This window comes from Taurulus bubalis, assembly GCF_910589615.1.
Source record: "Taurulus bubalis genome assembly, chromosome: 9".
NCBI classification, from domain to species: Eukaryota; Metazoa; Chordata; class Actinopteri; order Perciformes; family Cottidae; genus Taurulus; species Taurulus bubalis.
Window position 1 is genome coordinate 27595891 of NC_136597.1, and position 22959 is coordinate 27618849.

Below are 22959 nucleotides of genomic sequence, written 5' to 3' on the forward strand. Positions count from 1 at the left end.
CGTCATGTGGTGTTTAAATATGCAAATGAGCGTGGTGTCCTGTCTCTTTAAGAGCTACCTTCTCCTCGGTGTCCTCCCACTCCACCTCCGACAGATCCACACTGTTGTAGTTCGGCTTCGGCTTCAGCTTCTTTCCATCTTTGTACTAACAGAAAACACACTGTTACTGTGTGTGTGTGTGTGTGTGTGTGTGTGTGTGTGTGTGTGTGTGTGTGTGTGTGTCGTCTTCTCTCACCAGAGGTCGGAGGTCGGGGTGAGCCAGGATGTATCCGTTGTTGGTGATCAGGAAGGCGTAGCCGTGAGCTCCCAGCTGAGGAGGAAGAGGAAGAAATAAATGGGAGGCTTTTATTGTGAAATCCTCGGCGGCTGGTTCCTGTCCAGCCTCAGGGAGCTCACCATGTATCGGGGCGCCAGCTTCATCACCTCCATCAGCGGGATGTCGGTGCCGACCACACCCAGCAGGATCCCATGGGACAGCTGGGAACAATAACAACAACAACAACAATAATAACAACAATAATAACAACAATAATAACAACAACAATAATAACAATAATTACTATAAATATAATAATAATACTTTAGATATGTGATCAATAATCTATAATAATCTAACAGTGCTGTGATGAAACATAAACGAAAAATAACAAAAACAACAAAAACAACAAAAATAACAAAAACAACAAAAGCAACAAAAACATTTGACACAGACCGTTTCCTTCTTCTTGCTGAAGACCGGCATCGCCACCGAGGTCATGAGCAGCAGACTCTGAGCTTTAGTGGTGAAGAGCTGAAACAGAGGGATGAGGTCATCGTTTAGGAAACAGAGGGATGAGGTCATCGTTTAGAGAACAGTGGGATGAGGTCATCGTTTAGAGAACACAGAGGGATGAGGTAATCGTTTAGGAAACACAGAGGGATGAGGTCATCGTTTAGAGAACACAGAGGGATGAGGTAATCGTTTAGGAAACACAGAGGGATGAGGTCATCGTTTAGGAAACACAGAGGGATGAGGTCATCGTTTAGGAAACACAGAGGGATGAGGTCATCGTTTAGGAAACACAGAGGGATGAGGTCATCGTTTAGGAAACAGAGGGATGAGGTCATCGTTTAGGAAACAGAGGGATGAGGTCATCGTTAAGGAAACAGTGGGATGAGGTCATCGTTAAGGAAACACAGAGGGATGAGGTCATCGTTAAGGAAACACAGGGATGAGGTCATCGTTAAGGAAACACAGTGGGATGAGGTCATCGTTAAGGAAACACAGGGATGAGGTCATCGTTAAAGAAACACAGAGGGATGAGGTCATCGTTTAGGAAACAGAGGGATGAGGTCATTGTTAAGGAAACAGAGGGATGAGGTCATCGTTAAGGAAACAGTGGGATGAGGTCATCGTTAAGGAAACAGAGGGATGAGGTCATCGTTAAGGAAACACAGAGGGATGAGGTCATCGTTAAGGAAACAGAGGGATGAGGTCATCGTTAAGGAAACAGAGGGATGAGGTCATCATTAAGGAAACAGAGGGATGAGGTCATCATTAAGGAAACAGAGGGATGAGGTCATCGTTAAGGAAACAGAGGGATGAGGTCATCGTTAAGGAAACAGAGGGATGAGGTCATCGTTTAGGAAACACACTCTTTAAAACGTTCTACGTGAAGCAGCTGTAATAAGTGCAGCTCTCGTGTTGACCTCCAGGGGGCGATGATGGACAGCGGTGCCATTTAACATCACTCTGGTGATAAAAGTACTGGATCACTACGTCTGAACCAGCGGTTCTCAACATGAGGGCCGGGACACTCCGGAGGGCCATGAAACAACTTGAAGGCGTTCATGTTGTTGGTATGAAACGTATGAAATATGGATGTGAAAAACGTGGAGGAGAATATAAAGACAATACAACTTCTACTCAATAAAGCAGGTTCTTCTGAAACTACAACTTCTTCTTCTTCTACTCGTTAAATCATGTTCATCTAAAGCTACAACTTCTTCTTCTGAAACTACAACTTCTTCTTCTTCTACTCTTTAAATCATGTTCATCTAAAGCTACAACTTCTTCTTCTGAAACTATAACTTCTTCTTCTAAAACTATTACTTATTCATCTAAAACTACAACTTCTTCATCTAAAACTACAACTTCTTCTTCTGAAACTACAACTTCTTCTTCTAAAACTACAACTTCTTCTAAAACAACTTCTTCTGAAACTGCAACTTCTTCTTCTACTCGTTAAATCATGTTCTTCTAAAACTACAACTTCTTCTTCTTTACCTGCTTGGTGCTGGGAAGCTGCCGGAGCGATGGATGGAGAGGCCCAGAGGATCATGGGAGAACAAACACACAGGGAGGAAGCAGACCATGAAGGTGAAGTGATGATGATGATGATGATGATGATGATGATGATGATGATGATGATGATGATGATGATGATGATGATGATGAACAGGTTTACCCCGAAATGAAAATGTAGGAAAGGTTGTTTTTTTAAAACTTCATATCTGATGAAAGTTGTTTAAATTATGAAAAGCAAACGGCTCCTTTTGGAGCGCTCTGATTGGCCGGCTCCGGCCCTCTGATGCAGCGCTCTGATTGGCCGGCTCCGGCCCTCTGATGCAGCGCTCTGATTGGCCGGCTCGCTCACCACGGTGTCCATGTAGGCCTCCGTCCAGATGATGTCGTGGTTGTGGTTGATGACCATCGGCCGGCTGAGCACGTGCAGATACTCCATCACGTTCTCCTGCACGTCAGCCAGCGTGGAGATGTGTGTGTAGAAACCTGACACACAGAGAGGAGTGTTTGTAACACACACACACACACACACACACACACACACACACACACACGCACACACACACCTTTGTTGTTGCAGGCGATCCACTTGGTGTTCTGGGAGAAGGTCATCTCTCTGCCGATCAGGTAGGTGAAGACTCTCACCTGAGAGAGAAACACCTTTAATACTGAAATATGAACAAATATGCAAAATAAAGAATGTTTTATAATTATAATAAAATTAATAATGACTTTTAAAAACAGTTTACAAAAATAAATAAAATAATAAAATAAAATGAATGAATAAATGAAATAAATACAATAAAATAATGAATGAGTAAATTAATACATTTAATAAAAATATATTTAAAGTAATGTAAAAAGCCGTAGAAACAGGACATTAACAGGTGATTTAAAGTCCTCACTTTTCCTTTTAGTTTTGATTTTGGAAATGGTTCAATTTTGAATATGTTAAAAAAAAGAGCTCTTTAATTTTTTTTAATTTAAAGTCATATGCTTCAGTCCCAGAGGAAACCAGTGGACTGGTGGGAGGGAGAGGAAACCAGTGGACTGGTGGGAGGGAGAGGAAACCAGTGGACTGGTGGGAGGGAGAGGAAACCAGTGGACTGGTGGGCAGACTGGTTTCTCACCCGCCGCTCCGGCCAGTTGAACTCCTCGAAGACGGACTCAAAGTCCTCCATCGCTCCGTCTGTGATGAGCATGATGGCCTGATTACACATGCTGCCCTGCCCTCTGGCCCGGGCCTGCACACACACACACAAACACACACACACACACACACACAAACACACACACACACACACACACACACACACACACACACACACACACACACACACACACACACATGAAGTGACTCTGCTGCTCCAGAAACAAACATTTAAATACATTTCAATTACATATATATATATATATATATATATATATATATATATATATATATATATATATATATATATATATATATATATAGCTGCAATCTGCCTCCTGACCACTAGAGGCCACTAGAGCTCACACACTGTTCCTTTAAGAGCACGTTGTGTGTATCGTGTTCTCAACGCACCTCGTTGAGGATTTTGAAGGACTCCTTCATGGCGTTCTTGATCTTGGCTTCTCCTTTAACGTGCAGCTCGTCCACCAGCTGCTTAAAGTGCTGAGAGACAAAGAGACAGAGAGACAGAGAGACAGAGAGACAGAGAGACAAAGAGACAGAGAGACAAAGAGACAAAGAGACAGAGAGACAAAGAGACAGAGAGACAAAGAGACAGAGAGACAAAGAGACAGAGAGACAAAGAGACAAAGAGACAAAGAGACAGAGAGACAGAGAGACAAAGAGACAGAGAGACAAAGAGACAGAGAGACAAAGAGACAGAGAGACAGAGAGACAAAGAGACAGAGAGACAAAGAGACAAAGAGACAGAGAGACAGAGAGACAGAGAGACAAAGAGACAGAGAGACAAAGAGACAAAGAGACAGAGAGACAAAGAGACAGAGAGACAGAGAGACAGAGAGACAAAGAGACAGAGAGACAGAGAGACAAAGAGACAGAGAGACAAAGAGACAAAGAGACAGAGCGACAGAGCGACAAAGAGACAGAGCGACAGAGAGACAAAGAGACAGAGAGACAAAGAGACAGAGAGACAAAGAGACAAAGAGACAGAGAGACAGAGCGACAGAGCGACAAAGAGACAGAGAGACAGAGAGACAAAGAGACAAAGAGACAGAGCGACAGAGCGACAAAGAGACAGAGAGACAGAGAGACAAAGAGACAGAGAGACAAAGAGACAGAGAGACAAAGAGACAGAGAGACAAAGAGACAGAGAGACAGAGAGACAAAGAGACAGAGAGACAAAGAGACAAAGAGACAGAGAGACAAAGAGACAGAGAGACAAAGAGACAGAGAGACAAAGAGACAGAGAGACAAAGAGACAGAGAGACAAAGAGACAAAGAGACAGAGAGACAAAGAGACAGAGAGACAAAGAGACAGAGAGACAGAGAGACAAAGAGACAGAGAGACAAAGAGACAAAGAGACAGAGAGACAAAGAGACAGAGAGACAAAGAGACAGAGAGACAGAGAGACAGAGAGACAGAGAGACAAAGAGACAGAGAGACAGAGAGACAGAGAGACAAAGAGACAGAGAGACAGAGAGACAAAGAGACAGAGAGACAAAGAGACAGAGAGACAAAGAGACAAAGAGACAGAGCGACAGAGCGACAGAGCGACAAAGAGACAGAGCGACAAAGAGACAGAGAGACAAAGAGACAGAGAGACAAAGAGACAGAGAGACAAAGAGACAGAGAGACAGAGAGACAAAGAGACAGAGAGACAAAGAGACAGAGAGACAAAGAGACAGAGAGACAGAGAGACAAAGAGACAGAGAGACAAAGAGACAAAGAGACAGAGAGACAAAGAGACAGAGAGACAAAGAGACAGAGAGACAAAGAGACAGAGAGACAAAGAGACAGAGAGACAAAGAGACAAAGAGACAGAGAGACAAAGAGACAGAGAGACAAAGAGACAGAGAGACAAAGAGACAGAGAGACAGAGAGACAAAGAGACAGAGAGACAAAGAGACAAAGAGACAGAGAGACAGAGAGACAAAGAGACATGAGACGGACAGCTTCTGCTTCTGGGAGTGAATGTGTGTCTACTTCTTCTGTTTCACTACATTCATTTAACAGCTTTGATTTGGTGTGTGTGTGTGTGTGTGTGTGTGTGTGTGTGTGTGTGTGTGTGTGTGTGTGTGTGTGTGTGTGTGTGTGTGTGTGTGTGTGTGTGTGTGTGTGCGGCAGGTGATGGTCTCACCTCTCTGTTGTCTAAGTCGGCCTGAACCAGAGTTCCTTTGAAGCACGGCTCCACGTACCGGACATAGTCAGTGTACTGAGGAGACAGGAGAGGAGGAGACATAGCAGACATAGAGGAGGAGACATAGGAGACATAGAGGAGGAGACAGGGGGAGGGGACATAGGGGAGGAGACATATGAAATGAGACATAATACTTAATAATAATAACACTTTCACATACTTTTACTTCTTCTGTGTGTGTGTGTGTGTGTGTGTGTGTGTGTGTGTGTGTGTGTGTGTGTGTGTGTGTGTGTGTGTCTCACAGCGATGACGTTCACAAAGTCGTTCTCTCCCAGCGTGTCCAGGATGGTGTTGATTGTGTGTTTAGCGATCGTCATCTTCAGCCCCTTCATGCTGCCGCTGATGTCCACCATGATGATGATGTCTTTGGGAGACGTGGCGGCCTGGATGTACCTGAACGCACCACGGTGAGTTATACACTATCTATAGACGTGGCGGCCTGGATGTACCTGAACGCACCACGGTGAGTTATACACTATCTATAGACGTGGCGGCCTGCATGTACCTGAATGCACCACGGTGAGTTATACACTATCTATAGACGTGGCCTGGATGTACCTGAACGCACCACGGTGAGTTATACACTATCAATCAGTGAGTTATTATTAGTAACATTATTTAAAATAAATTATAATAAATAAAAATAAAAATGAAATAAATAAAAATAAAAATGAATAAAATACATTTAAAATACATTTAAAAAACAAGTCAATTTAAAATAAAAAGTAGTATGTAATATCAAATATGAGGAAGTGTAATGTCATTGGACATACAGCTCTTATTAGAAGAAACAATACTTTGTGTTTATGATCACATGCAGAGCAGCTGAGCTGCAGCTGCTGACAATAAAGAGCTCAACGGATTATGAGATGAATCACCCGTTAGTCTCTGAACTCATCACGTCTGTTTCTGCACGTTATCCATAGATCCAGTGGAACCAGTGGGAACCAGTCGCAGGAGCAGCGTTTTATTCTCCTCCAGCTCAGCTGCATTAATGCGAGGCGTTCAAGGACATATGCAGCTTCTCTGGCATCATATGGCGAAATGTGGACACTAAGGAGGCTGATCCCTGTCCAGAGGATCAGCCGAGGCACGCCCCCTTTATGTCACGGAGCGGGACACGCCCCCTTTAGTGTCACGGAGCGGGACACGCCCCTTTAGTGTTGCAGAGCGGGACACGCCCCTTTAGTGTTGCAGAGCGGGACACGCCCCTTTTAGTGTTGCAGAGCGGGACACGCCCCTTTAGTGTTGCAGAGCGGGACACGCCCCTTTTAGTGTTGCAGAGCGGGACACGCCCCTTTTAGTGTTACGGAGTGTTATCTTACGGTAAATAGACGGTATAATAACAGGAGTCTCAGAATTAAACTTCAGTGAAGTTATGTTGTGTTGTTGTTATTGTTATGTTGTTGTTATTGTTATATTGTTATTGTTATGTTGTTGTTATTGTTATGTTGTTATTGTTGTGTTATTGTTGTTGTTGTTGTGTTGTTGTTGTTGTTGTTGTGTTGTTGCTGAACTCACCAGTTTCTGTTTCTGCAGTCGAACGCCGCCACACCGTTGGAGTCTGGAGTCCATTTGATACCTGAGACAGAACAGAGTTACCGCCCATCTGCTCTGCTGCAACGCTTCATATAAAGTATTTTAAGACTTGATATAAAATACATTAACATTTCACACTGAAGCTCAGACTGAACCTCAGACTGAACCTCAGAATAAACCTCAGAATAAACCTCAGACTGAACCTCAGACTAAACCTCAGAATAAACCTCAGACTGAACCTCAGACTGAACCTCAGACTGAACCTCAGACTGAACCTCAGAATAAACCTCAGAATAAACCTCAGACTGAACCTCAGACTAAACCTCAGAATAAACCTCAGATAAAGCTTAGACTGAACCTCAGATAAAGCTTAGACTGAACCTCAGCCTAAAGCTCAGCCTAAGCCTCAGCCTAAGCCTCAGGCTGACCGGGGTAAATCCTGAAGAAGCCCGTTGAGCTGCCGAAGAACTGCCAGGTGAGCGTCGGGTCCTTCTGGAAGTTCCCGATGAAGACGTCGTTCAGCGCCTCTGAGTTGTAGATGGCGTTGAGGATGTTGGGGTCTGCAGAGAGAGGAGCATCAGACGCTGACCCCTGACCCGCGTAACGGGCGACCTCTGAGCTCTGACCTCTGACCTTTGTTGTAGACGTTGGTGGGGATCTGGATGTCGCTCAGCAGCGTGTTCACCAGCAGGTTGTTGAAGTGCTCGTTCTCCTCCAGGGGGAAGTCTCCGCCCAGCTCCGGGCTGTTGCCGTCCTCGTCCACCGAGTTGATCATCATGGAGTTGTAGTAGTCGAACTGCCGGGGGACAGGAAGGAGACCCTTTCAGAATAAGATGCTATAGAGTTGTAGTAGTCGAACTGCCGGGGGACAGGAAGGAGACCCTTTCAGAATAAGATGCTATGGACTTGTAGTAGTCGAACTGCCGGGGGACAGGAAGGAGACCCTTTCAGAATAAGATGCTATAGAGTTGTAGTAGTCGAACTGGAGGGGACAGGAAGGAGACCCTTTCAGAATAAGATGCTATGGACTTGTAGTAGTCGAACTGCCGGGGGACAGGAAGGAGACCCTTTCAGAATAACATACTATGGAGTTGTAGTAGTCGAACTGGAGGGGACAGGAAGGAGACCCTTTCAGAATAAGATGCTATAGAGTTGTAGTAGTCGAACTGCCGGGGGACAGGAAGGAGACCCTTTCAGAATAAGATGCTATGGAGTTGTAGTAGTCAAACTGGAGGGGACAGGAAGGAGACCCTTTCAGAATAAGATGCTATAGAGTTGTAGAAGTCGAACTGCCGGAAATCAAAATGCATTCTTCATATTTAAAGCAACACTAAATGCAACAAGGAAACATGTGCGGAGGCTTCGACCGGGTGACTCTTCATCCTGCGTGTGTTCATGATGAAGCATCATTATATTAGTATGACCTACTTTGGTATATTTTCTGCATTTAAACATTTTTCTGAGTCTAGTTGCTGCAGTCAACCCAGTGTCCTGCAGGATCTCAGCTGGTTAGCATGCTAACGTTAGCGCTCCTCTGAAAGGGTTCTACGAAGAGCACCGACCTTCATCGTGGCGTTGTATTCGTGGTACAGATCGGCGTCTTCTGCCGACTCCGCCAACCTCTGAGGCAAGAAAGAGAAACATCATCATCATCATCATCATCATCATCATCATCATCATCATCATCATTCATAGCGAGTTATGAGCAACCAAAGCAGTTAAAACCTTGTTTTTTTTCATTTTCTTTAAAATAATAATACATATAAATTATTTACAAACTGAAGAAATGGAGATTGAGAGGCTGAGGGCAAAAGGGGCTGAGAACACACAAGTGAGGTGCATTCTGGGTAATGTAGGATCCAGAGTTTTTGGACCTTGACCCATACAAGGAACAACAAGTTTGTTCACTTTCCTTGGTTTGTCACTTAAGTTCCCCAACTGCCCACCTCTAATGGACTATACACACACACACACACACACACACACACACACACACACACACACACACACACACACACACACACACACACACACACACACACACTGGTAGCTACAATTGTATGCACCACAACTCTTTCTTCTCTCCTTTAATGGACTGTGTATATCTGTGTGTATACATGTATGTGTGTATTTAAGTATACGTATATTCATCCTCACCTTCACCGACTTCATCTTGCTCCCCAGCATCCTCTCGATCTCGTCGGAGTAATCCTTCACCAGGTCGTTCCCGTCCAGCTCCACGATCCTGATGATGGACTCCACGTCCTTCAGCTTCTGAGGAGAGGAAGGTCATCGCAAAGTCATCGCCACAACTGTGACGTATTACCGAGGACACGGCGTCGGAAAGTACTCAATATATATATATATATATATATATATATATATACATATATATATATATATATATATATATATATATATATATATGTATATATATATATATATATATATATATATATATATATATATATATATATATATATATACATATATATATATATATATCGATATATATATCCATTGCTTAGTTTGATGAGGATGAAAAGTTTTCTTATATATATATATCTATATATCGATATATATATATATATATATATATATATATATATATATATATATATATATATATATATATATATATATATATCGATATATAGATATATATATATATCTATCTATATATATATATATATATATAGATAGATATATATATATATATATATATATATAGATATATATATATATATATAGATATATATATCTATATATATATATATATCTATCTATATATATATGTATATATATATATATATATATATATATATCTATATATATATATATATACATATATATATATAGATAGATATATATAATATCTATCTATATATATATATATATATATATATATATATATATATATATATATATATATATATATATATATATATATATATATAATAAGAAAACTTTTCATCCTCATCAAACTAAGCAATGGATCTCAGATTATGATTTTGGCAACAAGTTATGAATTCATGTTTCAAGGATAAATTAAGTTGCTCTAAAACCTTTTCAACCCCAAAACCAGCTGGAGGGATTGAAAGGAGGAGAGGAGAAGGAGAGGAGGAGAGGAAACCAGGAAGAAAGGAAAGGAGAGGAAATAGGAGATAGGAGAGGAGAGGAGATGTGAAGAGAAGGAAACAAGGAAGAAAGGAGAAGAGAGGAGAAGGAGAGGAGAGGAGAGGAGGAAACAATGAAGACAGGAGAGGAGAGGAGGAAACCAGGAAGAACGGAAAGGAGACGAGATAGGAAAGGAGATGAGAGGAGGAAACAAGGAAGACAGGAGAGGAGAAGAGAAGAGAAGAGGAGAAGAGAAGAGGAGAGGAGAAGAGAAGGAGAGGAAAGGAGGAAACAAGGAAGAAAGGAGAGGATAGGAAATAGGAGGTAGGAGAGGAGAGAGGAGAGGAGGAAACCAGGAAGAAAGGAAAGGAGAGGAGATGAGAGGTTCTAAACATGTAAATAGATCAATGTTGAGGCCGGTCATTTTATTTTGTAACATTTGTAACGTATTCACTTGAAAACATTTCCTTTTTCCTTAATGATTCATGGCGTTGTTATTGTTCTGCACTGAAGACGTGTTCTAGTTCTCTCCTTCTAGTCCTGATGGTTCTGTTCCAGAGGAGAGTAGAACCTTATTGAAGACCGCAGGGAGAACAAACACAGTCCGGACGGTGACCCGCCGGTCTGGACTGAGCCGCTGTGTTTCAGCTCGTCTCACAGCAAGTGAAGCGGTGAAACAGTGAAGCGGTGAAACAGTGAAGCGGTGAAACAGTGAAACTGAGCCGCTGTGTTTCAGCTCGTCTCACAGTAAGTGAAGCGGTGAAACAGTGAAACTGAGCTGATGCCGCTGGCAGATTGGTGTGTTTTTATCGAGATAATTCGGATTGAGAGGCTCGCTCTCAGATTACCGCTGAGATCTGGAGACGCTCGTGTTTATTTCTGTTTGTTTTGGTTTCCTCCTACAGCTCTGCTCGGTAATCAGGTCAAGTTGTCTGGATCAAGGAGCTGGAGGTGGATGAGCCAGCTGATGTGAGGAGGGACGGCCGTTATTTACACTCTGAATCGCTGCATTAAGTCCCATTAGGCCATGAACACTAACTGACTGCAGGCCGAGCCAAACGCTGAGAGTTCCCTCACCGAGTCCTTCCTTCCCGCTGCTGTCAGGCTGCACAACAAGCTGAGCTCTCAGTCGACCACAAACACTAGAACACTGTAATCACTGTTGCCACTTTAAGTATATTCATCTGGTGCAATATATAATACATTTAAGTACTTTTATATACTTTTTTTATTCCGTCTGTGTATTTAATATTGCTACTGTATTCTTCTTTACTGTTTTTATTACTGTTTATTTGTTTTACTTACTATGTGTCTCTGTGTGCACTGCTGCTGTAATCCTGCAATGTCCCCACTGCGAGACTAATAAAGGATTATCTTATAAACACGAAAAGAAACCTGGACCTGAGTGGCAGACTGGTAATTTTCTTTTCTTCCAGACTGATGAATTTGGTGTTTTTGATTTGAAGGCTAGTATTTGTAGTCGAAATTTAAAAAGGTATTGCCTGTACCACGGCTGCTGGACATGAGGGGATGTGTAGGAGTCTTACTAAAGAGATTAGACCTCGACTGACTTTTAAACTTTTTAAATATGCAAACGTGACCTGCTGGTTGTGATAGGAGGCGGAAGCTAATGTTTCTGTCAACACAGGTCAGCTGGTCATGTTTACATTCAATAAAACTTCACAGAGTTTAGGATGTGAGCTTAAAGGCTCTGAAAAACTATATTATTGATCAGCTTGGTACTTTAAATGATGGGATCCAACCAGATGGCAACCATAGTGAAGTATATGCTTCATGTGTTAAAGCTGCATTCTCACTCCTGACCACCAGGGGGTGACTCCTCTGGTTGTATAGAAGTATATGCTTCATGTGTTAAAGCTGCATTCTCACTCCTGACCACCAGGGGGTGACTCCTCTGGTTGTATAGAAGTCTATGCTTCATGTGTTAAAGCTGCATTCTCACTCCTGACCACCAGGGGGTGACCAGGACAGGCATCTGGTTGTATAGAAGTCTATATAAATGACTCTACTTCTCTTTTGATTTATTCCCACAGAGTCAAACAGACCATAAAGCAGGGGACGCTTTAGGGGCGGGGCTAAAAGGTGATTGACAGGTCTCTCTACCAGAGACGTATACGGCGTCTCTACGTCACTAATGCGGTCACTTCCTGTTAACTGGTTGTAAAGAAACCAAGATGGCGACGGCTGAAACGTCTCTCCTCCATCAGCTGGATCTTTGTCTTTTTCTGTTGAACCTTTGAACAGTTTAGTTCTGCATCTACTAAACTAAACAACATGTATGAGTAAACAGTTCCACTGTTTATGAAACAACATTATTATTAGTTTTCTCTCCAGATGCGTTGCCGGGGTCGTGTGTGGTCGTGTGTCTCTAACCGGATGACGGCAGGCGGCCGTGATGAATCTAAATCTGACAGATGAACGGATGAATGTCTAAAATCAGAACAGGCCACAAATCCTGGCGCCGGTAAAGAGGGCTCGGTCCTCAATCTGGGCATTACCATGATCTCTGTGTGTGTGTGTGTGTGTGTGTGTGTGTGTGTGTGTGTGTGTGCGTGTGTGTGTGTGTGTGTGTGTGTGTGTGTGTGTGTGTGTGTGTGTGTTTGCGCTCCCTGGTAAAAACATAAATACACCGACACAGACAGACGGTCGCTATCTCTCTCATACACACACACACACACACACACACACACACACACACACACACACACACACACACACACATACACACATACACACACACACACACACACACACACACACACACACACACACACACATACACACACACACACACACACACACACACACACACACACACACACACACATACACACACATACACACACACAGACTCCCAAATCATCATCATCATCCTGCTTTAACATTTATAGGAGAATCCACCAAATAACGCTTTTTAAAGTTACTGCGAGGAGCTCTTTGGTTCCACAGGTTCTTCATGTTCAGGCTGGTTTACTCGTTACTTGGAGAAAGGTTAGTTTTTAGAATGTTAGCCAAGCATGTTTGCACGCCGCTAACTAGCATTTGGTTTTGGTTGGTTTTGATTTGGTTGCCGTAAAGGTCGGGTTACAAGCCGCTACAACCTTCGGCCAGTGTCCCGTTAGCTCCCCGCTGTAGCCAGCTAGCGCTACTGATAGCGTTCCGCTAGCTCCCCGACAACCACCGAAGGTAGGGGGACAAGCCCCGACTCGACACCTGACTCGGCTGATGGGACGCGGGCAGTAGCAGCAGCAGCGGGGAGCTAGGGTGTCCTCGCTGTAGCAAACTAGCAGCAGCGGTAGCTAGCTTGCTACAGCGGGGACACCCACCGGAGGTAGGAGCGGCTTGTAACAAGACTTTTACGGTACTTTATTTGTACCCGTAGGTAGACTTGGTTTGCAGTAGAAAACAGTAGAAAACAGTAGAAAACAGTAGAAAACGAGGCATCCGTCTCGACATACATTACAACAACACAGACAACCAGAAAAACATGAGGAAAGTACTTAAAGCTACAGATCAGTGCTGTTATCATTATAATGTATAACACCTCCTCTAGAGGGAGAAGCTGAAATTCCCTGTTCAAAGGGTGAGAGTCGTCCTTTAAAGCGTTAGCATTCCGATGCTACGCTAAGACCGGCGTCCTGTCGAACCTCCTCTTTGCTCCTCTACCGGTTCTCGGGGCTGTCAAGTGGGATTCTGGGAACTGTGCGAACCACTGAAGTGAACTTACCTTCTGCAGCAGCTGGGAGCCGGAGTACTTGGTGGTGAGTTCTCGAAGCTGAACGGAGAACACGGTCGCCCACTGCTGCACCCTGAAACACAGACGGAGCAGGAGTCAAGCGGCAACACGGCGTGGAGGATCGAACCCGCGGGCTACAACAGAACCGCGTCTTCATCGGTCGAGGCGGTTGGCACAACGACACTACGAAGGGAGTCGGTCATGCGGTTTTGCGCGGTAAAAGATTTATAAAAATGTACAAAAAAATACAACAAGATCCCCGTTCATGCACCACCCGCCTCTGACCTCCACCCAAACCAGTCAGGAAACTAGTTCACCCCGTGGAGAGCGACTGCAGGGTTTTTACGGTCACGGAGAACCTGGAAAAGTCATGGAATTTTAAAATGGTTATTTCCAGGACTGGAAATGTCCTTGAAAATAAATAAAATCCCAAAGTTTAGTAAAAGTCATGTAAATGTGTTATATTCATGTGTTCATGTCGTTCATTTACGCTGACTTTGAATTAATTTCATGAAGATCCATTGGTCAGAATGTGTATGAACCCTGCGTTAATCAGGGTTCATACACATTCTGACCAATGGATTTTCATGACTTTTCACCAAATTGAAAAGTCATGGAAATTTGGTTTAAAGTCATCGAAAAAGTCATGGAAAAGTCATGGAGAAGTCATTTAAAAGTAATGGAAAAGTCATAGAGAAGTAATTTAAAAGTAATGGAAAAGTCATGGAGAAGTCATTTAAAAGTAATGGAAAAGTCATGGAAAAGTCATGAAAAGGTCATGGGAAGGTCATGAAAAAGTCTTGAAAAAGTCTTGGAAAAGTCATGAAAAAGTCATGGAAAAGTCTTGGAGATCCATTGGTCAGAATGTGTCTGAACCCTGCACATGTGGACGGGGATGTTTCATGGGACACCAGGACATCGCCTGAAGGCTGAAGCACCTGGAGACTAACTGGAGACGCAGTTCCTTTAACATGAATTGTTGAAGTGTGAAAAGGCATAGAACATTTTTTCTGAACGTATATGCCGGTTGAATACCATTTATTACGCAGCGCTAGTGCTAAAGTTAACGATATTTAACCTCTCGTGATTCGACAGTCGCTCCTAAATCCCACATCAAGGCACCTTGAGGACCTTTGCAGACTCCTGGCAGAGTCGCATTCTCTACGCTGATGGGATGTCGAGTAAATTGCTCAGAAACCTTATCGTCTGCCGAACGCCTCAACACTCCAGATTGGGGTTGTCAAGTTTCACGAGGCTGTAATTATCCGAGAGGTCATTTCATAGTGGTGTCAGGTTTCAAATCACCAGTCTCACCCGTAGGATATCATTGAGCTCCTTCCATCCACAAGAGTCTCGCCATTCCAGTCGAATCATAATTCATGCGATTACAAAACTGTTCCTGGACCCCAGCATGCAGAAATATTCAGATGCAACATTTTAGAACAGCTGAAAAATACACTTTTTATATTGCAAAACCCTGCGTGTGATCAATGCATGAAGAAAAGACTTGAGGAGACACGAGAACCGTTTCATGTTGAGGAGAACGGACCCTCTGGGGTATGACCATGCTCGTCTGGTAACGTGCTACCAATATCTTCACTGATAAACTACAGACTGGACTCATTGTTGAGGACGCACCCCGAAACCCGGCTCTATGAGGGGAACCGGTTCTGAGTTCAGCCATAGTTACCTTTTAGCATTCCTGTAAAATTTGCCTAAAATGCCTATCCAGGTATACCCAAAGTACATTGGAAGCTGTACTTGAACCATGTGGAGTAAATGCATGGTCTTGGTCTCTTTTGAAAGGTAACAATATGAAGCTTTTTTCCCTTAATAGTCAGAATCACTTTAAGTGCTGCTGACACTGAGTTATATGAGTTTGAACACACTAAAGTATAAGGTTTTTATTTCCGCCTGAACATTTCTTTGCAAATAGATGCCTGTAGATGACTATAAATGGGACTTATGGACTGGAAAACACAATGGGACATAGCCTGAAGCCTTATCTAAGTAAAAAGCAGATAACAATATCACAGAAAAATAATATTTTACACGCTTTTCTAATGAAATGTCTAGGTGTTTTGCCATTTTGAGACTACAAAGAACCCAGAGTATTCATGATGTACATACTATATACCTATTAAAAATAGGAGCAGCCCTGTGGTTATTGGTGGTTTGGTTTCTGCTGGTCCCGCTAACACACCTGAACAGTCTAACTGGAGGGAGACGACCAAGGCTCCATTTCTGCTGATACCGTTCAAGAAGGACTATTTGTTCATGTTTGAATATTGAAGCAATTTTTGTGAAAGAAATTATCGAAGACATTTTCTTTTTAATGATTTATGTGATTGTAACTGTTATTCTGCACTAAAGATGTTCTAGTTCTCTCTACGTCTAGTCAGGATGTTTCCACAGAGGAGCAGGACTTCTATATTGCAGTGATATATATATATATATATATATATATATATATATATATATATATATATATATATATATGAACAGCCAGTGAGGATCTTTGTGTCCACTTCTTTGTTTTCCAGCAGCGGTGGTGAGTTTGGGCAGAAAAAGGCGGTTAAATACGGCGGTGATGAAAGAGATTTAGATAATCTGTTGTTCATCTGGGTCACAGAGAGAGCTGCAGGTGTGTGTGTGTGTGTGTGTGTGTGTGTGTGTGTGTGTGTGTGTGTGTGTGTGTGTGTGTGTGTGTGTGTGTGTGTGTGTGAGACGCTTTATCTCACATTCTCTCTCACAAGCTTGTGTATCTTTTTAGAAATACATCTTGTTTCCATTATTTACGAGAAGAGGAATTGTTGAAACACTTTCCCTCTCTGTTCGGGATGATGCTATGTATTTATTATATATGTTATGCATTTATTATATATGTTATGTATTTATTATATATGTTTCGTATTTATTATATATGTTATGCATTTATTATATATGCTATGTATTTATTATATATGTTATGCATTTATTATATATGCTATGTATTTATTATATATGTTATGCATTTATTATATATGCTATGTATTTATTATATATGTTTCGTAGTTATTATATATGTTATGTATTTATTATATTTGCCTCCTGTCTCCTGCCTCCTACCATGGTCCTACTGATGCCCCTCCTCTCTACCTCCTGCCTCCTGTATCCTACCTCCTGCATTCTGTCTCCTACCTCCTGCCTCTTGCCTCCTGCCATGGCCCTGCTGATGCCCATCCTCTACCTCCTACCTCCTGTCTCCTACCTCCTGCCTCTTGCCTCCTGCCATGGCCCTGCTGATGCCCATCCTCTACCTCCTACCTCCTATCTCCTACCTCCTGCCATGGCCCTGCTGATGCCCATCCTCTACCTCCTACCTCCTGTCTCCTACCTCCTGCCATGGCCCTGCTGATGCCCCTCCTCTCTACCTCCTTCTGCTTCATGGATCATGGTTATCTGAATCGTGTTCCATGCGTATACTACTCATTATATGAATAAGTTCTGTCATATTCATGTAATGTGCTGTAACTCTGTTACGTTGTTCATTCTGGTCACATGACATCTATTGCTTCTGTCCATCCGGGGAGAGGGATCCTCCTCTGTTGCTCTATGAAGGGTTCTTCCATTTTTTCCCTGTAAAAGGGTTTTTACTATCTTTATTTGGGGAGCTTTTCCAATGTGAGGTCCCGGGACAGGGATGTTAGAAGAAGAAGAAGAAGAAGAAGAAGAAGAAGAAGAAGAAGAAGAAGAAGAAGAAGAAGAAGAAGAAGAAGAAGAACGCGTCCCCTTCAGTGAGGCAGAGGTACTGTTCTTCCGCTCTGCTTTTTCACTGTGGTTTCATGTCAATTAGCAAGATTAAACATGTTCCACACATAGGACTCTATGGAAAGAAAGGACGGATAATAAAGTGTCTTCAAATATTACAGGTGACAAACGATGAGAAAGAAAAAGGCTCAACCCGGTTTGTGAGGGATTGCGCAATCTGAGATTTTGAGAGATTTTGATTATAAAATGAAATGATTTGAATCATAGAAATTACATTTAAAGCACAGATCCGTAGAGAAATCTTACTTTTTACTTACTTTGATCATTGTTTATTTTTACTTTTCAAGTATCTAGAGGGTTAATAAAACAATCTGTGTCGGTGTTTTTAGCAGAACTGATGTCTTGTGTGGTTTTAATCTGTTGTTGTTTACTGTGGAGATGGAAAGACGTGGAAGAACCCACAACGGTCCGGTCGGCTGGACTGTTTCCAACATGGCGGCCGGGTCACAAACTTCCTCATGTTACAAAAACTAAAATATGTTTCTGAGAACATTTTAGGGGAGAAATAGGCAACGCAGTGACAGATGATGATTGGTGATTACAAATACAGGGGAGAATCATCCCTCTCTAGAGAGAGAGAGAGAGAGAGAGAGACAGAAAGAAAGAAAGAGAGAGAGAGAGATCTGTTAATCTGTTCTTTCATAATGCAGAGTTATTAATACGTGTTACGATCGGCTCCAATAAAGTCAGTAAATCGAGCTGCAGCTCGTGTTGCTGCAGCGTCTGTAAACTATTTTAAACTGTTTTTATTTTGTAAACGCTGCCAAAAAAAGAAAATCCTCCATGAAGATCACCTCTAAAATCTAATCAGCTGATCCTCGGTGCTGAAGCCGATCTCTCCGGCAGATTGAAGCCAAATCTGTTGACTGTAACCGGTAAGAGACGACTTCTCCTCTAATTATGGCGGGAAGGAGGTGAGACACGACGACGATGAGACTCAGTCTGAAGCACTGAAACAACGAGGGGAGGATTTAACGTTAACCATCACAGAGTAAATGCAGGAGGAGAGCTAGTAACGTTAGCAGCACCGCTAACAGAGGACCAACAGGAGGAGAGCTAGTAACGTTAGCAGCACCGCAAACAGACGACCAACAGGAGGAGAGCTAGTAACGTTAGCAGCACCGCTAACAGAGGACCAACAGGAGGAGAGCTAGTAACGTTAGCAGCAACTCTAACGGAGAACCAGCAGAAGAGCTAGTAACGTTAGCAGCACCGCTAACGGAGAACCAACAGGAGGATTGCTAGGAACGTTAGCAGCACCGCTAACAGAGGACCAACAGGAGGAGAGCTAAGAACGTTAGCAGCACCGCTAACGGAGAACCAACAGGAGGAGAGCTAGTAACGTTAGCAGCAACTCTAACGGAGAACCAGCAGAAGAGCTAGTAACGTTAGCAGCGCCGCTAACGGAGAACCAGCAGGAGGATAGCTAGTAACGTTAGCAGCACCGTTAACGGAGAACCAGCAGGAGTGCTAATAACGCTACAATCACATTCACAACCACACTCACAATGAAGCAGCGGTGTGAGTTCACTGAGTGGCTGCAGCTGCAATAATCTCCCGGATGCTTGTTTGTGTTTGTCTCATGAGTCGTGGACAGAGTCCGGAGGGAAAACCGCCGTCAGCTGACACCAACTCACTCCCTCGGGGCCGACGTGAAAAAACCCAGTGCACTCTGGGAGTTTGCCGTCTGAGGCGGAACTCATCTGGAACGAGTCCAACCGGGACGATTTGCTGTGAAGCTTCACGCTCACAGATTGGTGTCACAGGGTCCCGAAATGAGACGATTACAACATGATGCTGATCTTCAAAGGGTTCGCCTGAGTTGTTGAAGCTTTCATCCGTTAAATTAAATGTTTTACTTGGTTGATCCATTCAAAGTCGTCAACTCGTACAGTCGAATAACGTCAACGTGTTTTGTTTCAATGCGACGTCGCCGACGATGAGTTCAAAAGAAATATCAAACATTTGACAAAGCAGAGAATGAACTCAGAGTCCACCTTAAAAAGGTCAGACCACCTTAAGTGAGCTGAGCATTACCGTTAGCCTCCAGGCTGAAGTATTTATTCACGGACAAATAAACTGTGCAAACGTTGTACTACTACATTTGAATTAATGACACAGATTAACGTTAACGTCACAGCGTAAATAAAGTGTTCTCCTCCAATATCCAGTGCATCATGTGATCAGGACATCATGGATGTTTCTCTAGTCTCTGACCTCTGAGCATGTGACTTTGTAAACAACCAATCAGTGTTTAGACCAACAGGAGAGCCAGTAACGCTAGCAGCTCCGCTAACGGAGAACCAACAGGAGGAGAGATAGTAACGTTAGCAGCACCGCTAACATAGAACCAACAGGAGGAGAGCTAGTAACGTTAGCAGCACCGCTAACGGAGAACCAGCGGAGGTTCACTTCAGTTACATGATGATGCATTCAGGCTCCGCTCAGTGAAAATGAGTACTGTCTGAAGGTAAATGATAACGTTCTCATGATGCGTTCACATGTAATCTAGTAAAATGTACTGTTTAACTTCCTAACTAATTATTACATGTCATTGACTCCAAGAACAACTATAAAATAAATATCTGTTATTTACTTATCATTTGAATTGTTTGTTTTTATGCAGGAAATACAACACTATGAATGACGACAACACAGTATTGTGCTGCTTCATCTCGTGTCGCTGCAGCTCGTTGCAGCTTTGCATGTTTCAGGTTTAGCAGCTCTGACGTTAGCTGGTGAGTGATTAACGAGGGTCGGCTGTCCCCTCCTCCTCTGCTGAGAGAAGGATGAGCTGATTGGCTGATTGAAGCTAATTAAAGAGGCGGTGTTCTGCTTCTTGTCGCTCTGACCCAAACACATTGTAATGAAATATTAGACCACACAACACATCTGGGACGTCTCCAGTAAAGACACTTGTTTCTACTCGTGCACCGTGAAGCGGGCTGAGGGACACTCACGTCTCCGGTGGGATCTTCATCTGCGCCTGAGTCGTAATCCACAAGCAGAAAAGTCCCAGAATCCTCAGCAGCGTCCTCGCTCCCGGCGTACCGCCCTCCATCCTTCCTGCCAACTCCTCGCGGCTCTGAAATATCGGCGGTTGTTTCACTGAACTTGGATCGACTCTGAAAAGTTCATGAGGAGCATGAAGAGTTTGTAGGGAACGGCTTCCTCATGTTGGCAAAGGGGAGGAGGAGGAGGAAGAGGAGGAGGAGGAGGAGGAAGAGGAGGAGGAGGAGGAGGAGGTGGGCTCTGGACCCTGAAGGCTCTCCGGCATGTCTGGATGGACGCCTCTCGCTGCCGGCATCTCCTCAGCGTCTCATCCTCTCTGAGGAGGAACTCCTCCAGAGACTCTCCACTGACCCGTCAGAGAACCGGGTCCCGGTGCAGAGAGGGAGACGAAGGAGGTTCTCCGAGGTTCTCTGAGGTTCTCCGGGTTCTGTGCTAGTGAGGTCGGGAACCAGCAGCGGGTTGGTGTCTCCACCTCGCAGATATTTAGGATATAAAGCCGGCAGCAGATCCTGCAGCCGCTCGACTCCACTGTCACCCAATTTGCAACGTAATCCACTTGGATTAAAAAGTCCTCTCTGGAGCAGAGGATTGGACGAGAGCTCAGTTTGATCTAAGAGGATTAGAACCATTTCTACAGACGGGCTCTCCATCGACCAATCAGAGCAGCCAGAGAGAAAAGAGACCCTGAGAGAGAGAGAGAGAGAGAGAGAGAGAGAGAGAGAGAGAGAGAGAGGGAGAGATGGGGGTGGAGAGAGAAAGGGCGAGGATAAAGAGTGAGCAGCCAACAGTGATATGAAGCCCCGACACACACACACACACACACACACACACACACACACACACACACACACACACACACACACACACACACACACACACACACACACACAGGTTTCAGTCTACCTTCGTCTCCAGTCGTTAATCTGATCTAATCAAAAGGAAATTAGAGGCAAAGGTGTCGGCCAATTAAAGATGACCTGTTCGCTCCTCCTCCTCCTCAATTATCATCTTCATCATCTTCGTCATCGTTAAAACAACAGCGATGGTTGTTTGTTCAACAGAAGCATGTCTTGAAGATGGGAACCACCACCCCGGTCTGCAGTCCATGTTCCCGACCCTTATGCGACACTGAAGAGTCAAGACAGCCCAACAACGTCCAGCGCCTTCAGCATCTCAGGATCTCATCCACCAAGGAGCTTCTTGAGGTCTAGACCTCTTTTTGGAAAAATGACCCACTTTGTGCCAAGACAGTGTCTGATCCAGTCGACCCTAGTCTCAAAATGATCAGCTGTTTCCGCGTGTGCTGTTTGACGCGGTCTAAGCAAGCGGTGACGGACCAATGAGACCGTAGGGCTTTGAATCGCCCGCGGAGAAAAAAACAAAAGAAGCTCTGGCCGTGTTTGTAAATGTTGTAAAGATACTAATATGGGCCAGCTATGGATTTTTGATTGCTTTGTTAGACTCCCACAGGCTATACTGTTACAGGTTGTGTCTTTGTTTGACTCTAACAGCCCCGTATGGTTACAGGTTGTGTCTTTGTTAGACTTCCACAGGCCGTACGGTTACAGGTTGTGTCTTTGTTAGACTCCAAAAGGTTTAGGAGTTCCTCAAGGTGCTCTTTCCACCGCCCAACGATGTCCCCAGTCTGGGTCAGCAGTTCCCCTCCCCCGCTGAGAACAGCTTGGGGTAGGCTTTGCTTTCCCTTCCTGAGCCGTCGAATGGTTTGCCAGAACCTCCTTCAGGCCAGCAGAAAGTCCTTCTCCATGGCCTCCCCGAACTCCTCCCATACCCGAGTTCTAGCATCACGACCACCTTAGCTGCAGCCCTTAGCATGCTGGTACCTGTCCGCTGCTTCAGGAGACCCCTGGGCCAGCCAGGCCCGAAAAGCCTCCTTCTTCAGCTTGACGGCTTCCCTGACCCCCCGTCAACCACCAGGTTCTCGGGTTGCCGCCACGACAGGTACCGATGACCTTCTGATCACAATAGAGGCATCACAAAACTGATTGTAATTTCCAATTTAGTGTGTATTCATTCTTTCCTTTATAATCTATCAATTGTCAACACAAAGATA

General features: G+C 43.8%; 1 protein-coding gene across 1 annotated transcript in view; it reads right to left on the minus strand.

The window, feature by feature from the left end:
* LOC306741184 (voltage-dependent calcium channel subunit alpha-2/delta-4-like) overlaps positions 1-21517 on the minus strand; it is a gene marked incomplete at its 5' end in the record, with an annotated part of 51298 nt that extends 29781 nt beyond the window's left edge. Inside the window, 19 exons of the mRNA XM_079223436.1 lie at positions 59-145; positions 236-310; positions 397-477; positions 713-790; positions 2267-2284; positions 2637-2770; positions 2851-2929; positions 3415-3528; positions 3849-3938; positions 5594-5668; positions 5896-6046; positions 7175-7235; positions 7621-7752; positions 7826-7988; positions 8755-8814; positions 9350-9466; positions 14058-14139; positions 20837-21001; positions 21240-21517. Coding sequence (XP_079079562.1) covers positions 59-145; positions 236-310; positions 397-477; positions 713-790; positions 2267-2284; positions 2637-2770; positions 2851-2929; positions 3415-3528; positions 3849-3938; positions 5594-5668; positions 5896-6046; positions 7175-7235; positions 7621-7752; positions 7826-7988; positions 8755-8814; positions 9350-9466; positions 14058-14139; positions 20837-21001; positions 21240-21517 — 2040 coding nt within the window. The remainder of the gene's footprint in view (positions 1-58; positions 146-235; positions 311-396; positions 478-712; positions 791-2266; positions 2285-2636; positions 2771-2850; positions 2930-3414; positions 3529-3848; positions 3939-5593; positions 5669-5895; positions 6047-7174; positions 7236-7620; positions 7753-7825; positions 7989-8754; positions 8815-9349; positions 9467-14057; positions 14140-20836; positions 21002-21239) is intronic.
* Positions 21518-22959: the final 1442 nt, after the last annotated feature.